The 23,414-nt window shown below is 43.3% G+C and overlaps 1 protein-coding gene across 1 annotated transcript in view; it reads left to right on the top strand.

Moving 5' to 3' along the window:
• Positions 1-22,316, top strand: part of LOC121545989 (bromodomain and PHD finger-containing protein 3) — a 41,153-nt gene extending 18,837 nt beyond the window's left edge. Inside the window, exons 6-13 of the mRNA XM_041856946.2 lie at positions 477-789; positions 1,958-2,230; positions 7,247-7,846; positions 7,934-8,015; positions 9,954-10,048; positions 19,957-20,054; positions 20,609-20,763; positions 21,311-22,316. Of these exons, the coding sequence (XP_041712880.1) occupies positions 477-789; positions 1,958-2,230; positions 7,247-7,846; positions 7,934-8,015; positions 9,954-10,048; positions 19,957-20,054; positions 20,609-20,763; positions 21,311-21,494 (1,800 nt within the window). The 3' untranslated portion in view covers positions 21,495-22,316. The remainder of the gene's footprint in view (positions 1-476; positions 790-1,957; positions 2,231-7,246; positions 7,847-7,933; positions 8,016-9,953; positions 10,049-19,956; positions 20,055-20,608; positions 20,764-21,310) is intronic.
• The last annotated feature ends 1,098 nt before the right edge of the window (positions 22,317-23,414 follow it).

Here is a 23,414-nt window from a genome sequence, read left to right as displayed (position 1 = left end):
TTATTATTAATTGTCCCAAATGACCTCCATTTCCGACGTGTTCGTATTTCTGAGGTCATACTGAACTGCCGGGGAGATGTTCAGGGAAAATTATACATAGCCTGCACAGTACTGAGATCTGTTTGTAATTGATACTGGGCATCCGATTCCTTCATATGGTTTATGATGTGTTGTGGTGGTGTTGGGAGGTGTCCTGCTGCATGCGTCATGAAAACTACCACGTGGTCTGTTCAGCTTTGTTATGAATTGCCAAGTCAATGTGTGACCCATTGTCAGTTCGTAGTCAATGTTTTCCTATAACTGTTGCTTAGCTTAGGGTTGCCTATGTTTTTTACTTGGTCCCAAATCACCCCTCATCCCATGTCCTTTCAGATCTACGGATTAATGTAATTGACATGATAATGGTGGCTTGACTTCAGACTGTCTGTGTCTCTCTACCTGATGGTCTCTCTGCTCTCCCTTCTCTGTGTCGCCAGGTCCCAGACTATCTGGAGTTCATCAGCCAGCCCATGGACTTCACCACCATGCGCTCCAAGCTGGAAGTCCACAGCTACGACTCGGTGGCCTACCTGGAGGCCGACTTCAACCTGATGGTGGCCAACTGCCTGCTGTACAATGCCAAGGACACACTGTTCCACCGCGCCGCCCTGCGACTCCGCGACCTGGGCTGCGCCATCCTCCGCCACGCCCAGCGAAAGGCCCACAACACGGGCCTGGACCCGGCCACGGGAATGCACCTCGCCGAGTCGCCCCAGAAACATGACTACTTCCGGAGCACCTGGGAGGACGGTGAGTAACGCGGTGGCACGGATGTTGGCTTGTTTCTGAACCAGGGCCACGCTCAGTAGGCAAACGCTGTGGAACTTCATGAATAGAACTGCCGTGATTCCTTATTTTACACATCAGAAAGGCATGTTTGTTCTATGTAATCTATTTCTATCTGAACGTTCCACAATGTTGTGCTCTGTTGAACGTGGCCCAGCTTTTAAGTAAACCTGTAGCAACAAATGTCTCTACGCTAGGCTAGTACTGCTGCTCCATTCTAATTTTTCCCCCAAAAAACTGATAGAGATTAAGGTAAAATACAAACAAATGTATCACTGATTCTTTGTCCCCCCAAAAATGCCCCAGAATTGTTTATTTCTATTTGTTTGGGATTTTCACAACAAGAAGTGAACGTGGTCAATGGCGCGGTCTCCGGCCGAAAATGTTAGAGGCTCTATTGGCCGCAGAGACAAAATGCAATTCTACGCATTTTGCCATGGGGCGGTGAGAACATTTTACAGTTTTAAAGCTAGTGTCCTGCAATTCTACACATTTTGTCATGGGTCCCGAGAGAAAATTGCAGTTTTAAAGCTAATTTCCTGCAATTCTACACATTTTGCCATGGGGCTGAGAGAAAATGTGCAGTAATTCTACACATTTTGCCATGGCTTATGCCACGTTCTTATGCTATCTGAGTGTAACATTATGACAAAATCAATGGGGGCCCCATGCCATGAAATTCTTTGCATAGTTTCCTAGTTTTTATTCTGGTGGTTAGTTCTCAAAGATGATTACAAATTATAGAGCTCCATTATCTTTTCTACATACTTTATATCTGGTTTTAGTCTGAAGTTAACACTGAAAACGTTTTAACATCCCCAAAATTATTCCCCCCTCCCCCAAAATGTGATTATTTTTGTACTTATAATGTTTTACATGTTTTTTGGAATGGCAGCCTAAATGAATATAGGGGAAACACTGGTACCTTTTCTGCCTGTAGCCCAGATACTTTGTTCTGATTTATTTTGGAGTGAGCTCAAGCCTGTGGTGAATGATAATATTTAGGGTAGCTATTTTGAGCTGCTTTATCGTGTTGAGGAGTTTGCTGTCTTGTGGGCTATGATATTGACAGTGGTTTTACCATTGACCAATAATAAACCCATCCACTGTGTGGTGTTCTGTCCCTGTGTAGTGGACACTCTGCTGGACCCCGAGAACCGTCTGCACATGTCGCCCGAGGAGCAGCTGAAGGAGCTGCTGGACAAGCTGGACGTAGTGACCGCCGTGCGCTCCAGCGGCGCCCACACCCACCGTATCCACCTCCTGCGGCGCGAGATCAACAGCATCCGCTATCGACAAGGCCAGCACCACCGCCACTCGCTCTTCAATGGAGACAAAGAGGAAGACGAAGACGAAGAGGAGAAAGACGAAGAGGTCGACAGCGGCCTGTTTTCTTCAGATAAAGGTGGGTGATAAAAGCGGCTGCAATCTGTTGTTGTATGATATTGACATTTGATTACATACAGTGCCTTCAGAAAGTATTCATACCCCTTGACTTATTCCACATTTTGTTGTTACAGCCTGAATACAACGTTTATAAAAAATAAATAATATCTCACCCATCTACACACAGTATCCCATAATAACAAAGTGAAAATATGTTTTTAGAAATTGTTGCTAATTTATGGAAAATGAAATACGGAAATATCACATTTACATAAATATACACAACCCTGAGTTTATACATGTTAGAATCACCTTTGGCAGCAATTATAGCTGTGAGTCTTTCTGGGTAAGTCCGTAAGAGTTTTGCATTACATTTTACATTTTAGTCATTTAGCAGACACTCTTATCCAGAGCGACTTACAGTTAGTGAGTGCATACATTATTATAATTTTTTTCATACTGGCCCCCCCGTGGGAATCGAACCCACAACCCTGGCGTTGCAAACGCCATGCTCTACCAACTGAGCTACATCCCTGCCGGCCATTCCCTCCCCTACCCTGGACGACGCTGGGCCAATTGTGCGCCGCCCCATGGGTCTCCCGGTCGCGGCCGGCTACCAAAATTCTTCAAGCTCTGTCAAATTGGTTGTTGATCATTGCTAGACAACCATTTTCAGTTCTTGCCTTAGATTTTCAAGCAGATTTAAGTAAAAACTGTAACTCGACCACTCATGAAATTTCACTGTCTTCTTGGTAAGCAACTCCAGTGTAGATTTGGCCTTGTGTTTTAGGTTATTTTCCTGCTGAAAGGTGACTTCATTTCCCAGTGTTTGGTGGAAAGTAGACTGAAGCAGGTTTTCCTCTTTTGCCTGTGCTTAGCTCCATTCCATTTCTTTTTTTATCCTGAAAAACTCCCCAGTCCTTAACGATTACAAGCATACCCATAACATGATGCAGCAACCACTATGCTTGAAACTATGGAGAGTGGTACTCAGTAATGTGTTGTATTGGATTTGCCCCAAACATAACACTTTGTATTCAGGGCAAAAAAGTTGAAATGCTTTGCCAAATTTTTTGCAGTATTATTTTAGTGCCTTGTTGCAAACAGGATGCATGTTTTGGAAATGTTTTATTCTGTACATGCTTCCTTCTTTACACTCTGTCAATTACGTTAGTATTGTGGAGTAACTACAATGTTGTTGATCCATCCTAATTTTTCTCCTATTACAGCCATTTAAACTCTGTAACTGTTTTAAAGTCAACATTGGCCTCATGGTGAAATCCCTGAGCGGTTTCCTTCCTTTCTGGCAACTAAGTTAGGAAGGACACCTGTAGTGACTGGTTGTATTGATACACCATCCAAAGTGTAATTAATAACTTTGCGATGCTCAAAGGGATACTCAGTGTCTGCTCTTTTTATTTGTACCCATCAACCAATAGTTGCCCTTCTTTGCGAGGCATTGGAAAACCTCCCTGGTCTTTGTGGTGGAATCTGTGTTTGAAATATACTGCCTGACTGAGAAACCTTACAGATAATTGTATGTGTGGGTTACAGAGATGAGTGTTAAACACTATTATTGCACACAGAGTGAGTCAATGCAACTTATTATGTGACTTGTTAAGCACATTTTTACTCCTGAGCTTATACTGAACAAAAAATGTAAATGCAACATGTAAAGTGTTGGTCCCTTGTTTCATGAGCTTTCCGTTTTTTCCTTTTCCTCACCCAACCTAGAATACCCGACTGTATTACCTCCCAAGATAATTCTCTTAGGTTATAGTCACAGCCCAGTATATTCCCCCTCAAGCCGATACCATGACGGCCCTCAAAGAACTACATTTTACATTTTTTTACATTTTAGTCATTTAGCAGACGCTCTTATCCAGAGCAACTTACAGTTAAGTGAGTGCATACATCATTTTTTATTTTTCATACTGGCCCCCCGTGGGAATCGAACCCACAACCCTGGCGTTGCAAACGCCATGCTCTACCAACTGAGCTACATCCCTGCCGGCCATCACGACTCCATTTTGCTCCTCCCTTCCTATAGGCAGAAACTCAAACAGGAAGTACTCGTGCTAAGGACTATTCAACACTGGTCTGACCAATCGGAATCCATGCTTCAAGATTGTTTTGATCACGCACGCGGACTGGGATATGTTCCGGGTAGCCTCTGAGAATAACATAGACTAATACACGGATACGGTGACTAAGTTCATCAGGAAGTGTATAGGAGATGTTGTACCCACTATGACTATTGAAACCTACCCTAACCAGGAACCGTGGATAGATGGCAGCATTCGCGCAAAACTGAAAGCGCGAACCACCGTATTTAACCATGGCAAGTTGTCTGGGAATATGGCCGAATACAAACAGTGTAATTATTCACTCCGTAAGGCAATCAAACAGGCAAAACAACAGTATAGAGACAAAGGTGAGTCGCAATTCAACGGCTCAGACACGAGCTGGGACCGAGAGACTGAAAAACAGCTTCTATCTCAAGGCCATCAGACTGTTAAATAGCCATCACTCTGCAGCTTCCTCCCGGTTACGTAACCCTGCACCTTAGAGGCTGCTGTCCTATATACATAGACTTGAAATCACTGGCCACTTTAATAATGGAACACTAGTCACTTTAATAATGTTTACATATTTTTGCTTTACTCATGTCATATGTATATACTGTATTCTATTCTACTGTATATTGGTCTACGCCATGCCGACATTGCTCGTCCTAATAATTTATATATTTCTTAATTCCATTCTTTTACTTTTACATTTGTTTGTATTGTGTGTATTGTTGTGAACTGTTAGATATTACTGCACTGTTGGAGCTACAAACACAAGCATTTTGCTACTCCTGCAATAACATCTGCTAAACGTGTGTATGACCAATAACATTTTATTTTATTTGATAAAAGATCCCAGAAATATTCAAAATGCATAAAAAGCTCTCAAATGTTGTGTAAAAATGTGTTTGCATCCCTGTTAATGAGCATTTCTCCTTTGCCAAGATAATCCATCCACCTGACAGGTGTGGCATATCAAGAAGCTGATTAAACGGCATTATCATTACACAGGTGCACCTTGTGCTGGGGACAATAAAGGCCACAAAAATCTACAGTTTTGTCACGTAGCACAATGCCACAAATGTCTCAAGTTTTGAGGGAGCGTGCAATTGGCATGCTGACAGCAGGGATGTCCACCAGAGCTGTTGCCAGAGAATTTAATGTTAATTTCTCTACCATAAGTCATTTTAGAGAATTTGGCAGTACGTCCAACCGGCCTCACAACCGCAGACCACATGTAACCACGCCAGCCCTGGACTTCCTCATCAGGCTTCTTCACCTGCTGGATCGTCTGACACCAGCCACCCGGACAGCTGATGAAACTGTGGGTTTGAACAACCGAAGAATGTCTGCACAAACTGTCAGAAACCGTCTCAGGGAAGCTCGTGTGCGTGCTCGTCATCCTCACCAGTATCTTGACCTGACTGCAGTTCGGCGTCGTAACCGACTTCAATGGGCAAATGCTCACCTTCGCTGGCCACTGGCACGCTGGAGAAGTGTGCTCTTCACGGATGAATCCCGGTTTCAGCTGTACCGGGCAGATGGCGTCGTGTGAGTTTGTGTTTTGCTGATGTCAACTTTGTGAACAGAGTGCCCCATGGTGGCGGTGGGATTATGGCAGGCATAAGTTATGAACACAATTGCATTTTATCGTTGGTAATTTGAATACACATAGATACTGTGACGAGATCCTGAGGCCATTCATCCGCCGCAATCATCTCATGTTTCATCTCATGTTTCAGCATAATAATGTCCCCATGTCGCAAGGATCTGTACACAATTCCATGGCCTGCATACTCCCCAGCCATGTCACCCATTGAGCGTGTTTGGAATGCTCTGGATCGACATGTACGACAGCGTGTTCCAGTTCCCGCCAATATCCAGCGACTTCTCACAGCCATTGAAGAGAAGTGGGACAATATTCCACAGGCCACAATCAACAGCCTGATCAACTCTATGCGAAAACGATGTGTCGCGTTGCATGAGGCAAATGGTGGTAACACCAGATACTGACTGATTGTCTGATCCACGCCCCTACCTTTTTTTAAAGGTATTTGTGACCAACAGATTCATATCTGTATTCCCAGTCATGTGAAATCCATAGAATTTATCTCAATTGACTGATTTCCTTATATGAACTGTAACTCAGTAAAATTGTAGAAATGTTGCATTTATATTTTTGTTCAGTGTATTTAGGCTTGCCATAACAAAGGGGTTGAATACTTATTGACTCAAGATATTTCAGCTTCACATTTACATTTACATTACTTTAAAAATGTAAAAAAACGTAATTCCACTTTGACATTATGGGGTATTGTGTGTAGGCCAGTGACAAACAATCTCAATTTAATACATTTTAAATTCAGACTGTAACACAACAAAATGTGGACAAAGTCAAGAGATGTGAATACTTTCTGAAGGCACTGTATACCCAGAAACAGACTATTTAATGATCTGCTCTGCTGCATCGAGACCGGTTGCAAACATGAGCTAACAGCAAATTATCGTTAGGTAATTGAGCAAGGGTCCCCCTACGCACCAACTTAAAGCACCTCACTGTCTGTAGTCTAGTAAGTAGGGTCCCACGTAGTTGCCTCTCCAGGCACATTCTGTGCTTCGTGTCGTCCTCTGCACCGCCTTCTTGTGGACTCGCCTCATACAGTCATGTCATCCCACTTCTGACACCAATGTAGCACATTTCAGGGGGGAACCGAGAATACTAGGCAGTCGAACCCTACTCAAGCATGCTAGTGTTTATACCATTGAAGTTGTGTAACTCACCTATCCATTTAGTTTTGCTGAGGTCTGTGAACATTTTACTTTGTATTTGTATTGTACGCCCTTACTAATTACTGCTTTAAGCCCATGTGGGACAGTTGTGAGAGCTAGAATGGCGAAAGCCCTGAATTAATCATCGAAGTTTGATGTAAATGAATTGTCAATTTGATTGGTCCCTTCTCTTTCAGAGGACCTCAAATATACCCCACCCCCATTGCTGGAGCCAACGTGCCTGGCACCTCACCCTCTGCAGAGAGACACGCCCCTGGAGCCTCCCACCCTGCGCCCCATGACTGGGGAGCCAAGGACCCTGGGCCATCCCAACAAGCGTCTGAAATTGGACAGCGAGAGCTCAGATAATGGTACACCCACCCTTGCCGCTACAGGGAATTATGATTGCACTAAAGCAGAAGAGGCGCGCAGTTTGCACTGTGGAGGGCCGGTGGTCAACGGCCTTTCTGACCATTCGCCCTCACACCCCGTCACAACGGGAGTAGGGCGGCGGACTTCTGTGCTTTTCAAAAAAGCAAAAAACGGAGCAAAGCTGCTTAGAGAGAAAGAGAGAGACAATCTTTTACTGAATGGGAAAGCTGGGGAGGCAGTCACTAGCAGCAGTGCCTCCCCAAACCCCAACTCAGCTTTAAGTACCCCATTATCCACCCCGTCTAAGACCCCCCAGCAGACCCCGACCCCGTCCTCATTCACCACCCCCGAATGGGGGAACCCTAGTCGAGGTGCCATCTCAGAGGTGGAGCTGGACAAGATGTCTAACCATACACTGGAGAGTGGTGAGTGGCTGAAGAAGCATATTTTTGTTAAACTTATACTCTGCAAGTGTCTGGCATATCTGATAATTGGTTTCTGTCTTCTTTCAGGACTCACCAATGGGTTCACAAAGCACAAAGATGGTGGTTCTGACTCAGACTGTAGCCCTCTCCCAATCCTCCACAAAGAAATGTAAGACATACACCAGCTCATTTGTGTGTTGTTTATTCTTTAGAGCAATTGTGCACACATGCACTCCGATATTATGATCCTGTACTACCTTGATATAAATCCAGAGTTAAAAGGGCTACAATAACTAGCCAAAATCAAGAAAGGTATTCATGGCATGTTTTAAATTGCTGGGTAGGTTAACAGCAATAAAAGTGATCATGATATTTGAGCTGATCTCATATAAATGTAGCCAGTGAAAATCAGATGATAACCTACAGTTGAAGTCGGAAGTTTACATACACCTTAGCCAAATACATTTAAACTCAGTTTTTCACAATTCCTGACATGTAATCCTAGTACAAATTCCCTGTTTTAGGTCAGTTAGGATCAGCACTTTATTTTAAGAATGTGAAATGTCAGAATAATAGTAGAGAGAATTATTTATTTCAGATTTTATTTCTTTCATCACATTCCCAGTGGGTCAGAAGTTTACATATACTCAATTAGTATTTGGTGGCATTGCCTTTAAATTGTTGAATTTGGGTCAAACGTTTCGGGTAGCCTTCCACAAGCTTCCCACAATATATTGGGTGAATTTTGGCCCATTCCTCCTGACAGAGCTGGTGTAACTGAGTCAGGTTTGTAGGCCTCCTTGCTCACACACACTTTTTTTCAGTTTTGCCCGCACATTTTCTATAGGATTGAGGTCAGGGCTTTGTGATGGCCACTCCAATACCTTGACTTTGTTGTCCTTAAGCCATTTTGCCACAACTTTGGAAGTATGCTTGGGGTCATTGTCCATTTGGAAGACCCATTTGCGACCAAGCTTTAACTTCTTGACTGATGTCTTGAGATGTTGCTTCAATATATCCACATCATTTTCCTTCCTCATGATGCCATCTATTTTGTGAAGTGCACCAGTCCTTCCTGCAGCAAAGCACACCCACAGCATGATGCTGCCACCCCCCGTGCTTCACAGTTGGGTTGGTGTTCTTCGGCTTGCAAGCAACCCCCTTTTTCCTCCAAACATAACGATGGTCATTATGGCCAAATTTTTGTTTCATCTGACCAGAGGACATTTCTCCAAAAAGTACAATCTTCGTCCCCATATGCAGTTGCAAACCGTAGTCTGGCTTTTTTATGGCGGTTTTGGAGCAGTGGCTTCTTCCTTGCTGAGCGGCCTTTCAGGTTATGTCCATATAGGACTTGTTTTACTGTGGATATAGATACTTTTGTACCTGTTTCCTCCAGCATCTTCACAAGGTCCTTTGCTGTTGTTCTGGGATTGATTTGCACTTTTCGCACCAAAGTACGTTAATCTCTAGGAGACAGAACGCGTCTCCTTCCTGAGCGGTATAACTGCTGCGTTGTCCCATGGTGTTTATACTTGCATACTATTGTTTGTACAGATCAACGTGGTACCTTCAAGCGTTTGGAAATTGCTCCCAAGGATGAACCAGACTTGTGGAGGTCTACAATTTTTTTTCTGAGGTCTTGGCTGATTTCTTTTGATTTTCCCATGATGTCAAGCAGAGAGGCACTGAGTTTGAAAGTAGGCGTTGAAATAAATCCACAGGTACACCTCCAATTGACTCAAATGATGTCAATTAGCCTATCAGAAGCTTCTAAAGCCATGACATCATTTTCTGGAAATTTCCAAGCTGTTTAAAGGCACAGTCAACTTAGTGTATGTAAACTTCTGACCCACTGGAATTGTGATACAGTGAATTACAAGTGAAATAATCTGTCTGTAAACAATTGTTGGAAAATTTACTTGTGTCATGCAGAACGTAGATGTCCTAACCGACTTGCCAAAACTATAGTTCGTTAACAAGACATTTGTGGAGTGGTTGAAAAACGAGTTTTAATGACTCCAACCTAAGTGTATGTAAACTTCCGACTTCAACTGTATGTGCAGTACAATGGCACAGCTTACGGAAGTACTGTGTACCCCAACAGCAGCTCACCACCCAAACGTAGCCTCGGAAAACCAGCACTTTCCAAAGTACAGTTCCTGGATACTGTTAACGGGGATGCAGATTACACCGCTACAGGTATGTGTATCAGAGTATCATTGATGGACTCATTAGAGGATCTCATTATCCATATTTATAAGGCATGGTCGTTGTCCTTACACTGTTTACCAGAAAACATTAAACATTCAGTAATTAAAACAATAGTCACCACCTACACCTCCTACGACTCTTCATGCAATGATATGGGCTTGCGGTTCTTGGAGTCCCGCCGCACCCACTTCTGCAGATCATTTGCCCAGAAGCTTGCAAAATCGCAGGATTACATTAAATGTTTGCCTCAGACGAGAGGCCATGTCAGTGGTAGATCTACCCGATCCAGTCACAAACTGAACCTTCCCCCTACTCGGACTGACAGATACTACAACAGCCCTATGCCTTACTTTGTGAGACTGCTTAATGCTGCTTAACCTTAATATTGTATACTACATCTCATATTATAAAATACATGTATTTACTTACGTAGGCCTATGTATGCTGCAATTCCGCTTTCAGCTGCAAATGTGTACAATTCCGAATAAACATAAAACATATATATAATTTATATGTACAGTGCATTTGGAAAGTATTCAGACACCTTCCCCTTTTCCACATTTTGTTACGGTACAGCCTTATTCTAAAATGGATTAATACAAATAAAATTCTCATCAATCTACACACAATACCCCATAATGACAGAGAAAACAGGTTTTTAGACATATTTGCAAATATATATACAGTGGGGAGAACAAGTATTTGATACACTGCCGATTTTGCAGGTTTTCCTACTTACAAAGCATGTAGAGGTCTGTAATTTTGATCATAGGTACACTTCAACTGTGAGCGACGGAATCTAAAACAAAAATCCAGAAAATCACATTGTATGATTTTTAAGTAATTAATTTGCATTTTATTGCATGACATAAGTATTTGATACATCAGAAAAGCAGAACTTAATATTTGGTACAGAAACCTTTGTTTGCAATTACAGAGATCATACGTTTCCTGTAGGTCTTGACCAGGTTTGCACACACTGCAGCAGGGATTTTGGCCCACTCCTCCATACAGACCTTCTCCAGATCCTTCAGGTTTCGGGGCTGTCGCTGGGCAATACGGACTTTCAGCTCCCTGGTTTCAGGTCTGGAGACTGGCTAGGCCACTCCAGGACCTTGAGATGCTTCTTACGGAGCCACTCCTTAGTTGCCCTGGCTGTGTGTTTCGGGTTGTTGTCATGCTGGAAGATCCAGCCACGACCCATCTTCAATGCTCTTACTGAGGGAAGGAGGTTGTTGGCCAAGATCTCACGATACATGGCCCCATCCATCCTCCCCTCAATACGGTGCAGTCGTCCTATCCCCTTTGCAGAAAAGCATCCCCAAAGAATGATGTTTCCACTTCCATGCTTCACGGTTGGGATGGTGTTCTTGGGGTTGTACTCATCCTTCTTCTTCCTCCAAACACGGCGAGTGGAGTTTAGACCAAAAAGCTATATTTTTGTCTCATCAGACCACATGACCTTCTCCCATTCCTCCTCTGGATTATCCAGATGGTCATTGGCAAACTTCAGACGGGCCTGGACATGCGCTGGCTTGAGCAGGGGGACCTTGCGTGCGCTGCAGGATTTTAATCCATGACAGCGTAGTGTGTTACTAATGGTTTTCTTTGAGACTGTGGTCCCAGCTCTCTTCAGGTCATTGACCAGGTCCTGCCGTGTAGTTCTGGGCTGATCCCTCACCTTCCTCATGATCATTGATGCCCCACGAGGTGAGATCTTGCATGGAGCCCCAGACCGAGGTTGATTGACCGTCATCTTGAACTTCTTCCATTTTCTAATAATTGCGCCAACAGTTGTTGCCTTCTCACCAAGCTGCTTGCCTATTGTCCTGTAGCCATTCCCAGCCTTGTGCAGGTCTACAATTTGATCCCTGATGTTTCTGTACCAAATATTAAGTTCTGCTTTTCTGATGTATCAAATACTTATGTCATGCAATAAAATGCAAATTAATTACTTAAAAATCATACAATGTGATTTTCTGGATTTTTTAGATTCCGTCTCTCACTGTTGAAGTGTACCTATGATAAAAAATTACAGACCTCTACATGCTTTGTAAGTAGGAAAACCTGCAAAATCAGCAGTGTATCAAATACTTGTTCTCCCCACTGTATATATATATATTTTTAGTCATTTAGTCATTTATCCAGAGCGACTTAGTTAGTGAGTGCATACATTTTCATACTGGTTCCCCGTGGGAATCAAACCCACAACCCTGGCATTGCAAGCGCTATGCTCTACCAACTGAGCTACACGGGACTATATATATAAATATAAAATATATATATGAAATATACCTTATTTACATAAGTATTCAGACCCTTTGCTATGAGACTCGAAATTGAGCTCAGGTGCATCCTGTTTCCATTGATCATCTTTGAGATGTTTCTACAACTTCATTGGAGTCCACCTGTGGTTAATTCAATTGATTATTTTTTGATGTGGAGAAGGCGTATGATATGATGTGGAAGGAGTGGTTGTTAATCAAGCTTGATATTATGGGGGTAGGAGGAAGAATGTACAACTGGATAAAGGATTTCCTATCCAGGTGAGGGTGGGGAAGTCTTTATCAGGCAGCTACTTGGTGGATAATGGTACACCGCAGGGGAGCATGGTTAGTCCTCTGTTGTTCAGTCATGATCAATGATGTTTACTCTCAGGTACAGCCGGATATAGGGAGGTCGTTATTTGCAGATGATGGGGCCTTATGGAAGAGGGGAAGAAATGTGCCATACATAGTCAGGAAGGTACAGGAAGCAATTGATGAGGTAGAGCGGTGGGCATTAATGTGGGGATTCAGGTTCTCTGCAGAGAAAACTCAAACAGTGTTCTTTACCAGGAGGAAGGTGGGAGATGAGGTATGCTTGAGGTTATATGGGAGAAACTTGAAGAGGGTGGGGGCCTTCAGGTTCCTTGGGGTATACTTTGATACTAGACTGACCTGGGCAGAACACATTGAGAGAGTGGTGGGAAAGTGTAAGAAGGTGCTAAATGTGATGCGCTGTCTGACGGGGAAGGAGTGGGGGGCTGGGCGTTCCTCATTGAAGACCATGTATGTTGCATTGATCCGATCTGTAATAGACTATGGAAGTATAGCATATGGTTCGGCAGCCCGGACCGCAATGGAAAGGCTAGATGTCATACAGGGGCAAAGACTCCGAATATGTAGTGGGGCATTTCGGACGTCCCCAGTGGCTGCATTACAGGTGGAGATGGGGGATATGCCGTTGCAGATGAGGAGACCGCAGCTGGCAATTAATTACTGGATCAACCTACAAGGACATGGGGTGTCTCATCCTGCGAAAGGGATTTTACAGGCATGCTGGGAACATGAGCGAAGACCGAACACAAGCTTTGGGTGGGTGGGTAATACCCAGACGAAGGAGATGGGACTGTATGGAAGGGTGTTTAGTCCATCGGTAGTTATTCCTGTCAATCCACCATGGCTACTCCCGTCTCCAGTAGTTGATCTAGAAGTGTTGGAGAGACTACAGAAAGATATGGAGGGTGTTGATCCAGCTGATTTCTTTAAGAGACGTCTGGAAACTGTGTATCAGGACTTTGTGGCCATTTACACAGATGGTTCAAAAGATCTAAGGACAGGACGTACTGGGTCAGCATTTGTAGTGCAGGAATGTGGGGTGGAAGTCAGGAAACATATTACAGATCATCTGGCTGTATATACGGCGGAGCTGATGGCCATACTGTTGGCCTTGCAGTGGGTGGAGGAAGTTAAGCCAGACAGAGTAGTTATTTGCTCTGATTCATGTGCAGTGTTAATGAGTCTCCAGTCCTTTAGCTCACGTAGCAGACAAGACCTGCTTTATGAGGTGATACAGACCCATGGCAGGATTAAACAGTTGGGTATTCAGATAAGATTTACTTGGTTCCAGCCCATGTGGGGGTGGAGGGGAACGGGGCGGTAGATGAACAGGCTAAAAAGCACTTAGTAGTGGGGATGTTGAAGTGTCAATGAGCAAGGCAGAGGCAAAAATACTGATATATACAGTGATGGTGAAGAGATGGCAGGAGCAGTGGAATATAAATAATTAGGGAAGGCATTTATTTCAAGTACAGAGGAAAGTCAGGGAGGGGAGGATGGCAGGAAGGGACAGAAGAGAGGAGGCTATTTTTACAAGATTAAGGGTGGGACACAGCCAGTTGAATAAGACATTAAACGTGATAGGAAAGCATCCATCAGGAAAGTGTGATTATTGTCAGGAAATAGAGACTGAGGAGCATGTATTGCTACAGAGTGGGCAGTATCAGAGGGAAAGAGAGAGGATGAGATTTAGTATGAGGGAGAAGGGGATACAGGAAATTAGTTTAGAGATTGTATTGAGTAGAGCGTCATTAGATAAAGTCTCAAATATTTTGTTATCTTTTTTAAGAGAAACGGGCTTGGCAGGTAGGATTTAGTTTATCCCTGTCTCTGGCCCACACTCCAGTACGGTAGGTGGCGGTAATGCACCATAACGTTGGATGCCAACCGCCGATAAACCTCACTGAAGAAGAAGAAGAATTCAATTGATTGGACATGATTTGGAAAGACACACACCTGTCTATATAAGGTGTCATAGTTGACAATGCATGTCAGAGCAAAAACCAAGCCATGAGGTTGAAGGAAATGTCCAGAGAGCTTCGAGACAGGATTGTGTCGAGGCACAAATCTGGGGAAGGGTACACAAAACATTTCTGCGGCATTGAAGGTCCCCAAGAACACAGTGGCCTCCATCATTCTTAAATGGAAGAAGTTTGGAACAACCAAGACTCTTCCTAGAGCTGGCCACCCGGCCAAACTGAGCAATCGGGGGAAAAGGGCCTTGGTCAGGGAGGTGACCAAGAACCTAATGGTTACTTTGACAGAACTCCAGAGTTCCTCTGTGGAGATGGGAGAACCTTCCAGAAGGACAACCATCTCTGCAGCACTCCACCAATCAGGCCTTAATGGTTTAGTGGCCACACAGAAGCCACTCCTCAGTAAAAGGCACGACAGCCCTCTTGGAGTTTGCCAAAAAGCCCCTAAAGGACTCTCAGACCATGAGAAACAAGATTCTCTGGTCTGATTAAACCTACATTTAACTCTTTGGCCTGAATGCCAAGCGTCACGTCTGGAGGAAACCTGGCACCATCCCTACGGTGAAGCATGGTGGTAGCAGAATCATGCTGTGGGGATGTTTTTTAGCGGCAGGGACTGGGAGACTTGTCAGGATTTAGGGAAAGTTGAACGGAACAAAGTAAAGAGAGTTTGTTAATGAAAACCTGCTCCAGAGTGCTCAGGAGCTCAGACTGGGGCGAAGGTTCACCTTCCAACAGGACAACGACCCTAATCAAACAACCAAGTCAACGCAGGAGTGGCTTCGGGACAAGTCTCTGAATGTCCTTGAGTGGCCCAGCCAGAGCCCGGACTTGAACCCGATCGAACATCTCTGGAGAGACCTGAAAATAGCTGTGCAGCGACGCTCCCCATCCAACTTGACAGAGCTTGAGAGGATATGCAGAGAATAATGGGAGAACTCCACAAATACAGGTGTGCCGAGCTTGTAGCGTCATACCCAAGAAGACTCAAGGCTGTAATCGTTGCCAGAGGTGCTTCAACAAAGTACTGAGTAAATGGTCTGAATACTTATGTATATTTGATATTGTGTCTAAAAACCTTTTTTTTTTTTTTTTTGTCATTATGGGGTATTATGTGTAAATTGATGAGGATTTTTATTTTTTTAATCCATTTTAGAATAAGGCTGTAACGTAACAAAATACGGAAAAAGTCGATTGGGCAAAGCATGTTGATTGGGCAAAGCATGTTAAATGTACTTTTTCCTCTCGCCTTTTCTCCGTCAATCCTCCATATTCCCTAGCGAAACTGCACTCATCCATTGAGAACGAGTCATAAGTAATTTATTTGATTTAGCTTTGAATGGTTATTAGAAGTAGTTTCTTATACCATGTGTGACTGTCACCATCATTGATCTACATTGAACAAAAATATACAGTGGGGGAAAAAAGTATTTAGTCAGCCACCAATTGTGCAAGTTCTCCCACTTAAAAAGATGAGAGAGGCCTGTAATTTTCATCATAGGTACACGTCGACAGACAAAATGAGAAAAATAAATAAAAAAAATCACATTGTAGGATTTTTAATGAATTTATTTGCAAATTATGGTGGAAAATAAGTATTTGGTCAACAACAAAAGTTTCTCAATACTTTGTTATATACCCTTTGTTGGCAATGACACAGGTCAAACGTTTTCTGTAAGTCTTCACAAGGTTTTCACACACTGTTGCTGGTATTTTGGCCCATTCCTCCATGCAGATCTCCTCTAGAGCAGTGATGTTTTGGGGCTGTCGCTGGGCAACACAGACTTTCAACTCCCTCCAAAGATTTTCTATGGGGTTGAGAACTGGAGACTGGCTAGGCCACTCCAGGACCTTGAAATGTTTCTTACGAAGCCACTCCTTCGTTGCCCGGGCGGTGTGTTTGGGATCATTGTCATGCTGAAAGACCCAGCCACGTTTCATCTTCAATGCCCTTGCTGATGGAAGGAGGTTTTCACTCAAAATCTCACGATACATGGCCCCATTCATTCTTTCCGTTACACGGATCAGTCGTCCTGGTCCCTTTGCAGAAAAACAGCCCCAAAGCATGATGTTTCCACCCCCCATGCTTCACAGTAGGTATGGTGTTCTTTGGATGCAACTCAGCATTCTTTGTCCTCCAAACACGACAAGTTGAGTTTTTACCAAAAAGTTCTATTTTGGTTTCATCTGACCATATGACATTCTCCCAATCCTCTTCTGGATCATCCAAATGCACTCTAGCAAACTTCAGACGGGCCTGGACATGTACTGGCTTAAGCAGGGGGACACGTCTCGCACTGCAGGATTTGAGTCCCTGGTGGCGTAGTGTGTTACTGATGGTAGGCTTTGTTACTTTGGTCCCAGCTCTCTGCAGGTCATTCACTAGGTCCCCCCGTGCGGTTCTGGGATTTTTGCTCACCGTTCTTGTGATCATTTTGACCCCACGGGGTGAGATCTTACGTGGAGCCCCAGATCGAGGGAGATTATCAGTGGTCTTGTATGTCTTCCATTTCCTAATAATTGCTCCCACAGTTGATTTTTTCAAACCAAGCTGCTTACCTATTGCAGATTCAGTCTTCCCAGCCTGGTGCAGGTCTACAATTTTGTTTCTGGTGTCCTTTGACAGCTCTTTGGTCTTGGCCATAGTGGAGTTTGGAGTGTGACTGTTTGAGGTTGTGGACAGGTGTCTTTTATACTGATAACAAGTTCAAACAGGTGCCATTAATACAGGTAACGAGTGGAGGACAGAGGAGCCTCTTAAAGAAGTTAAGTTACAGGTCTGTGAGAGCCAGAAATCTTGCTTGTTTGTAGGTGACCAAATACTTATTTTCCACCATAATTTGCAAATAAATTCATAAAAAATCCTACAATGTGATTCTCTGGAAAAAAAATTCTCAATTTGTCTGTCATAGTTGACGTGAACCTATGATGAAAATTACAGGCCTCTCTCATCTTTTTAAGTGGGAGAACTTGCACAATTGGTGGCTGACTAAATACTTTTTTCCCCCACTGTAAACGCAACATGCAACAATTTGAAAGATTTTACTGAGTTACAGTTCATATAAGGAAATCAGTCAATTTAAATATATAAATTAAGACCTAATCTATGGATTTCACATGACTGGTCACAGATACCTTTTTAAAAAGTTAGGGATCAGAAAACCAGTCAGTATCTGGTGTGACCACCATTTGCCTCATGCAGCGCGACTCATAGAGTTGATCAGGCTGTTGATTGTGACCTGTGGAATGTTGTCCCACTCCTCTTCAAGTTGCTGGATATTGGCGGGAACTGAAACACGCTGTCGTACAAGTCGATCCAGAGCATCCCAAACATGCTCAATGGGTGACATGTCTGGTGAGTATGCAAGCCATGGAAGAAGTCTGACATTTTCAGCTTCAAGGAATTGTGTACGGATCCTTGCGACATGGGTTTATGCATTGTCATGCTGAAACATGAGGTTATGGCGGCGGATGAATGGCACAACAATGGGCCTTAGGATCTCGTCACGGTATCTCTGCATTCAAATTGCCATCGATAAAATGCAATTGTGTTCGTTGTCCATAGCTTATGCCTGCCCATACCATAACCCCACCTCCACCATGGGACACTCTGTTCACAAAGTTGACATCAGCAAACCGCTCGCCCACACAACGCCATACATGCTCTGCCATCTACCCGGTACAGTTGAAACCGGGATTCATCCGTGAAACGTAAAATTGAAATGTATTTTCAGGATGGAAAAACGCTTTCAGTGTAATCTTAAACGGCTAAAACCAGATATAAAGTATGTAAAAAAATAAATATAACTTTGAAAACTAACAGTCACCAAAATAAAAGCAATACAGTCAGGGAGAATAGAAAATTCCCCCCAAAATTAATTTAGCAGTATTCATTTTATTATGTTTCAGCAAAAGAACAAAGCACTAGCCATGGCAAAATGCATAGAATTGCAGGAAATTTGCTTTAAAACTGCAACATTTTCTCTCGGCTCCATGGCAGAATATGTAGAATCACAGGAAACTGGCTTAAAAATTCAAAAATGTATCTACACTGCCAAGATGGGGGCCTCAAAAAGGTTCTCTAAAGTTCAGCCGCAATGTGCACGTCCATTGCCACTCCTCCTGCCACGCATACCACCTAAGCCCCTTTTTTATCCAGATAAAACCCTGGTAGTGCATTTAAAACATCTCAATAAAGACATTTGTACCTCCAACTTGTCCCAACTCATATTTTCAAGAAAACTCAAATTAAATACAAAAACTACATTTGCAGTGACATACAGTGCCTTCAGAAAGTATTCACACCCTTTACTTTTTCCACATTTTGTGGTGTTAAAGCCTGAATTTTAAATGGATTCATTTGACATTTTTGGTCACTGGCCTACACACAATACCCCATAATGTCAAAGTGGAGTTATGTTTTTAATTCTTGAGTCAATAAGTATTCAACCCCTTTTGTTATTTCATGCCTAAATAAGTTCAGTAAAGATTTGCTTAACAAGTCACATAATAAGTTGCATGGACTCACTCTCAATAATAGTGTTTAACATGATTTTTTAATGACTACCTCATCTCTGTAGCACCCCCCATACAATTATCTGTAACGTCCCTCAATCGAGCAGTGAATTTCAAACACAGATTCAACCACAAAGACCAAGGTTTTCCAATGCCTCGCAAAGGGCGGCACCTATTGGTAGATGGGTAAAAATAAAAAAAAGCAGACATTGAATATACCTTTGAGCAAGGTAAAGTTATTAATTACACTTTGGATGTAACAATACACCCAGTCACTACAACAATATAGGCGTCCTTCCTGAGAAGGAAACCACTCAGGAAATTTGAGACCTAAAAATGAGGCCAAAGGTGACTTTAAAACAGAGTTTAATGGCTGTGATAGGAGAAATCTCTGCTTTCCAGCCGTCACTTGGAGACAAATTCACCTTTCAGCAGGACAATAACCTAAAACACAGGGCCAAATCTACACTGGAATTGCTTACCAAGAAGACAGTGAATGTTCCTGAGTGGCCGAGATACAGTTTTGACTTAAATCTACTTGAGAATCCATGGCAAGACCTGAAAATGGTAGTCTAGCAATGATTAACAACCAATTTGACAGACCTTGAATAATTTTGAAAAGAATAATGGCCAAATGTTGCACAATCCATGTGTGGAAAGCTCTTAGAGACTTACCCCAAAAGACTCACAGCTGTAATCACTGCCAAATGTGCTTCTACAAAGTAAACTCTGTACTTCATTTACTACAAAAGCCATTTTGTGACGTTAGCATATTTGTATTTCGTTTTCCCCTCTGTCTCCACAGGCAGTAGTATCCTGATGCCTTTTGAGAACGGCGCGGCGCTGGAATCCCTGGACTTGGTCTGGGCCAAGTGTCGGGGGTACCCCTCCTACCCTGCATTGGTGAGAGAATGCAGTGGGCAAACATCTGCTCCTACACTGAGACAGGCCCCAAATTGATAAGAGCAGCAGTTACCAGAGCTGATCATCATAGGGTTAGCATTTTGGAAATGGTTTTCGGTCTGAAATATGGAGATTTAAAGTTAGGCCACTCAGAAATCCACTAATAGAAAGCGTATTGCATTTTGGTGCATATTTGCTGTTGAATAGAATGACAATTTCTAAAGGGTAGTTCAGAATCACACAGAATTAGTTTATAGACCAGGGGTATTCAACTACGAGGTCTGCAGCCTGCTGGTTTTCTGTTCTACCTGATAATTAATTGCACCTACCTGGTGTCCCAGGTCTAAATCAGTCACTGATTAGAGGGGAACAATGAAAAAAAGCAGTGGAACTGGCTTTGAGGTCCAGAGTTGAGTTTGAAGGGTGTAGACCATGCCCCATACTGCTCAGTGTATGACGCCTTTTAACTGTAAAAATTAAGCTTAAACCACCCTAAAAGCCAATTTAACACAAAGCATCTTGCCCCCAATCAATCCATCTTTCCCATTGTCCAGATAATTGACCCTGAGATGCCCAAGGAGGGCTTGTTGCACAACGGGGTGCCCATCCCCGTGCCGCCGCTGGACGTCCTGCAGCTGGGGGAGCAGAGGACGGAGGAGGCCGGGGAGAAGCTATTTTTGGTGCTCTTCTTCGACAACAAGAGGACATGGTGAGAGGGGGCGGTGTTTGGCTACCACTTGGATGAGTGACCACAAGCAGCTCTCGAACCTCTTATCTAGATTTTACGGCTGCTTCATATCTTTGGGTTCTACTGAAGAACATGCCCACAAACCTTTGACAAGTTTTGCTATTGTGTAAAGGCCCATGTGTCTAATCTCAATGACCATGTCCAATGTCTATTTGAGCTCATTGCGGTCAATAACTGTTGGATAGACACATTCCTCTGCTTATAATGCACCTGATTTTTAACAATCAATGAGTAGAAAGTATAGCCTAGTCTGTGAAAAAAAGTCCTGGCCCTAGTTATAACATACTATATGTGATTCATATAAAAGTATGTTCATTGTATTGGAATTTGGGACTTCATCAGGTCACCTTTAGCTTTTTCCTGAACATAGGAACACCTGCTCAAAGTCAATGGATAATAATTTGGTGGGTGCTTGTCCTATTTCACACATGTACAAGTGTGTATTAATACGCATGTGTGAATTGAATGAATTTGCTTCAACGGCCCTCCCATCTCTTGCCCCCTGTAGGCAGTGGCTACCACGGGACAAGGTGACTCCTCTGGGTGTGGACGACACGGCTGACAAGCTGCACATGATGGAGGGCAGGAAGACCACGATCCGCAAGTCTGTGCAGGTGGCCTACGACCGCGCCATGGTCCACCAGAGCCGCGTGCGCCACGACCAAGCCTTTGTCACCTCCAACTACCTGTAGCGATGGGGAGACACTATTTCCCGGGCCCCAAATCAGCACTGAACCTTACACACTTATCATAGGTCAGAAAGGTCTGGATGGCTTTAAGCTTACCTGGACACTCCTCGTAGGTCTGGATGGGTGTATGGCAAGGAGTATGCCTACTGGTTACACCTTTCTTAGTTCTTTCAGATCTATGCAGTGTCTGAGGATCGATGCACCTCATTGCCCCCTATACCAAACCACTAATCTCACTACTCTCTGATTTGAGGCTGTATAGAGAGAGATGGAGAGGTATCTATTTATCCCACTTAGTGGGAGGAGGGAGCCTAATTTTCCTCTAAGTCAGTAATCCTCAAACCTTCTCCTGGAGAGCCGCAGTTCTGCAGGTTTTTGACCCAGCTTAGTGCCATCACACCTGATTCAACTAATCAACTGATCTTCAAGCCCCTGGTGAGCTGAATCAGGTGTTTCACTGCTGAGCTGGTACAAGCAGTACTGTAGTTCTCCAAGAGCAGGATTAGAGGTATTTATTTGTGTGAGCCATCTTGATGCCCCTTAGAACTGATACAGGTAGCTGCAGTGGCTGGATCAAAGTTCAATTAACACCTCCATTTTTGTATAATGCTACTGCCAAGAAATCAAATGGTTGGAAAATAGATTTCTCATATTTATATGAACTGTGAAACAATATAAATGGATCACTGCCATTTTTCTTACACTTTTTACATTTTTATGTTTTAGAAACCACTTGTTATATATTGTAATGACACATGTACAGTAGAAGTCGGAAGTTTACATACACTTAGGTTGGAGTCATTAAAACTTGTTTTTCCACCACTCCACAAATTTCTTGTTAACAAACTATAGTTTTGGCAAGTCGGTTAGGACATCTACTTTGTGCATGACACAAGTAATTTTTGTTTACATTGTTTACAGACAGATTATTTCACTTGTAATTCACTGTATCACAATTCCAGTGGGTCAGAAGTTTACATACACTAAGTTGACTGTGCCTTTAAACAGCTTGGAAAATTCCAGAAAATGATGTAATGGCTTTAGAAGCTTCTGATAGGCTAATTGACATCATTTGAGTCAATTGGAGGTGTACCTGTGGATGTATTTCATGGCCTACCTTCAAACTCAGTGCCTCTTTGCTTGACATCATGGGAAAATCAAAAGAAATCAGCCAAGACCGCAGAAAAAAATGTGCAGCCCTCCACAAGTCTGGTTCATCCTTGGGAGCAATTTCCAAACGCCTGAAGGTACCAGGTTCATCTGTACAAACAATAGTATGCAAGTATAAACACCATGGGACCATGCAGCCGTCATACCGCTCAAGAAGGAGATGCGTTCTGTCTCCTAGAGATGAACGTACTTTGGTGCGAAAAGTGCAAATCAATCCCAGAACAACAGCAAAGGACCTTGTGAAGGTACAAAAGTATCTATATCCACAGTAAAACTAATCCTATATCGACGTAACCTGAAAGGCCGCTCAGCAAGGAAGAAGCCACTGCTCCAAAACCGCCATAAAAAAGCCAGACTACAGTTTGCAACTGCTCATGAGGACAAAGATCGTACTTTTTGGAGAAATGTCCTCTGGTCTGATGAAACAAAAATAGAACTGTTTGGCCATAATGACCATCGATATGTTTGGAGGGAAAAGGGAGTCGCTTGCAAGCCGAAGAACACCATCCCAACCGTGAAGCACGGGGGTGGCAGCATCATGCTGTGGGGGTGCTTTGCTGCAGGAGGGACTGGTGCACTTCACAAAATAGATGGCATCACGAGGAAGGAAAATTATGTGGATATATTGAAGCAACATCTCAAGACATCAGTCAGGAAGTTAAAGCTTGGTCGCAAATGGGTCTTCCAAATGGACAATGACCCCAAGCATACTTCCAAAGTTGTGGCAAAATGGCTTAAGGACAACAATGTCAA

The sequence above is a fragment of the Coregonus clupeaformis genome, chromosome 30, assembly GCF_020615455.1.
Source record: "Coregonus clupeaformis isolate EN_2021a chromosome 30, ASM2061545v1, whole genome shotgun sequence".
Taxonomy (NCBI): Eukaryota; Metazoa; Chordata; class Actinopteri; order Salmoniformes; family Salmonidae; genus Coregonus; species Coregonus clupeaformis.
The sequence above is the reverse complement of the archived record's forward strand: the minus strand, read 5'-3'. Positions and strand labels throughout refer to the sequence as shown.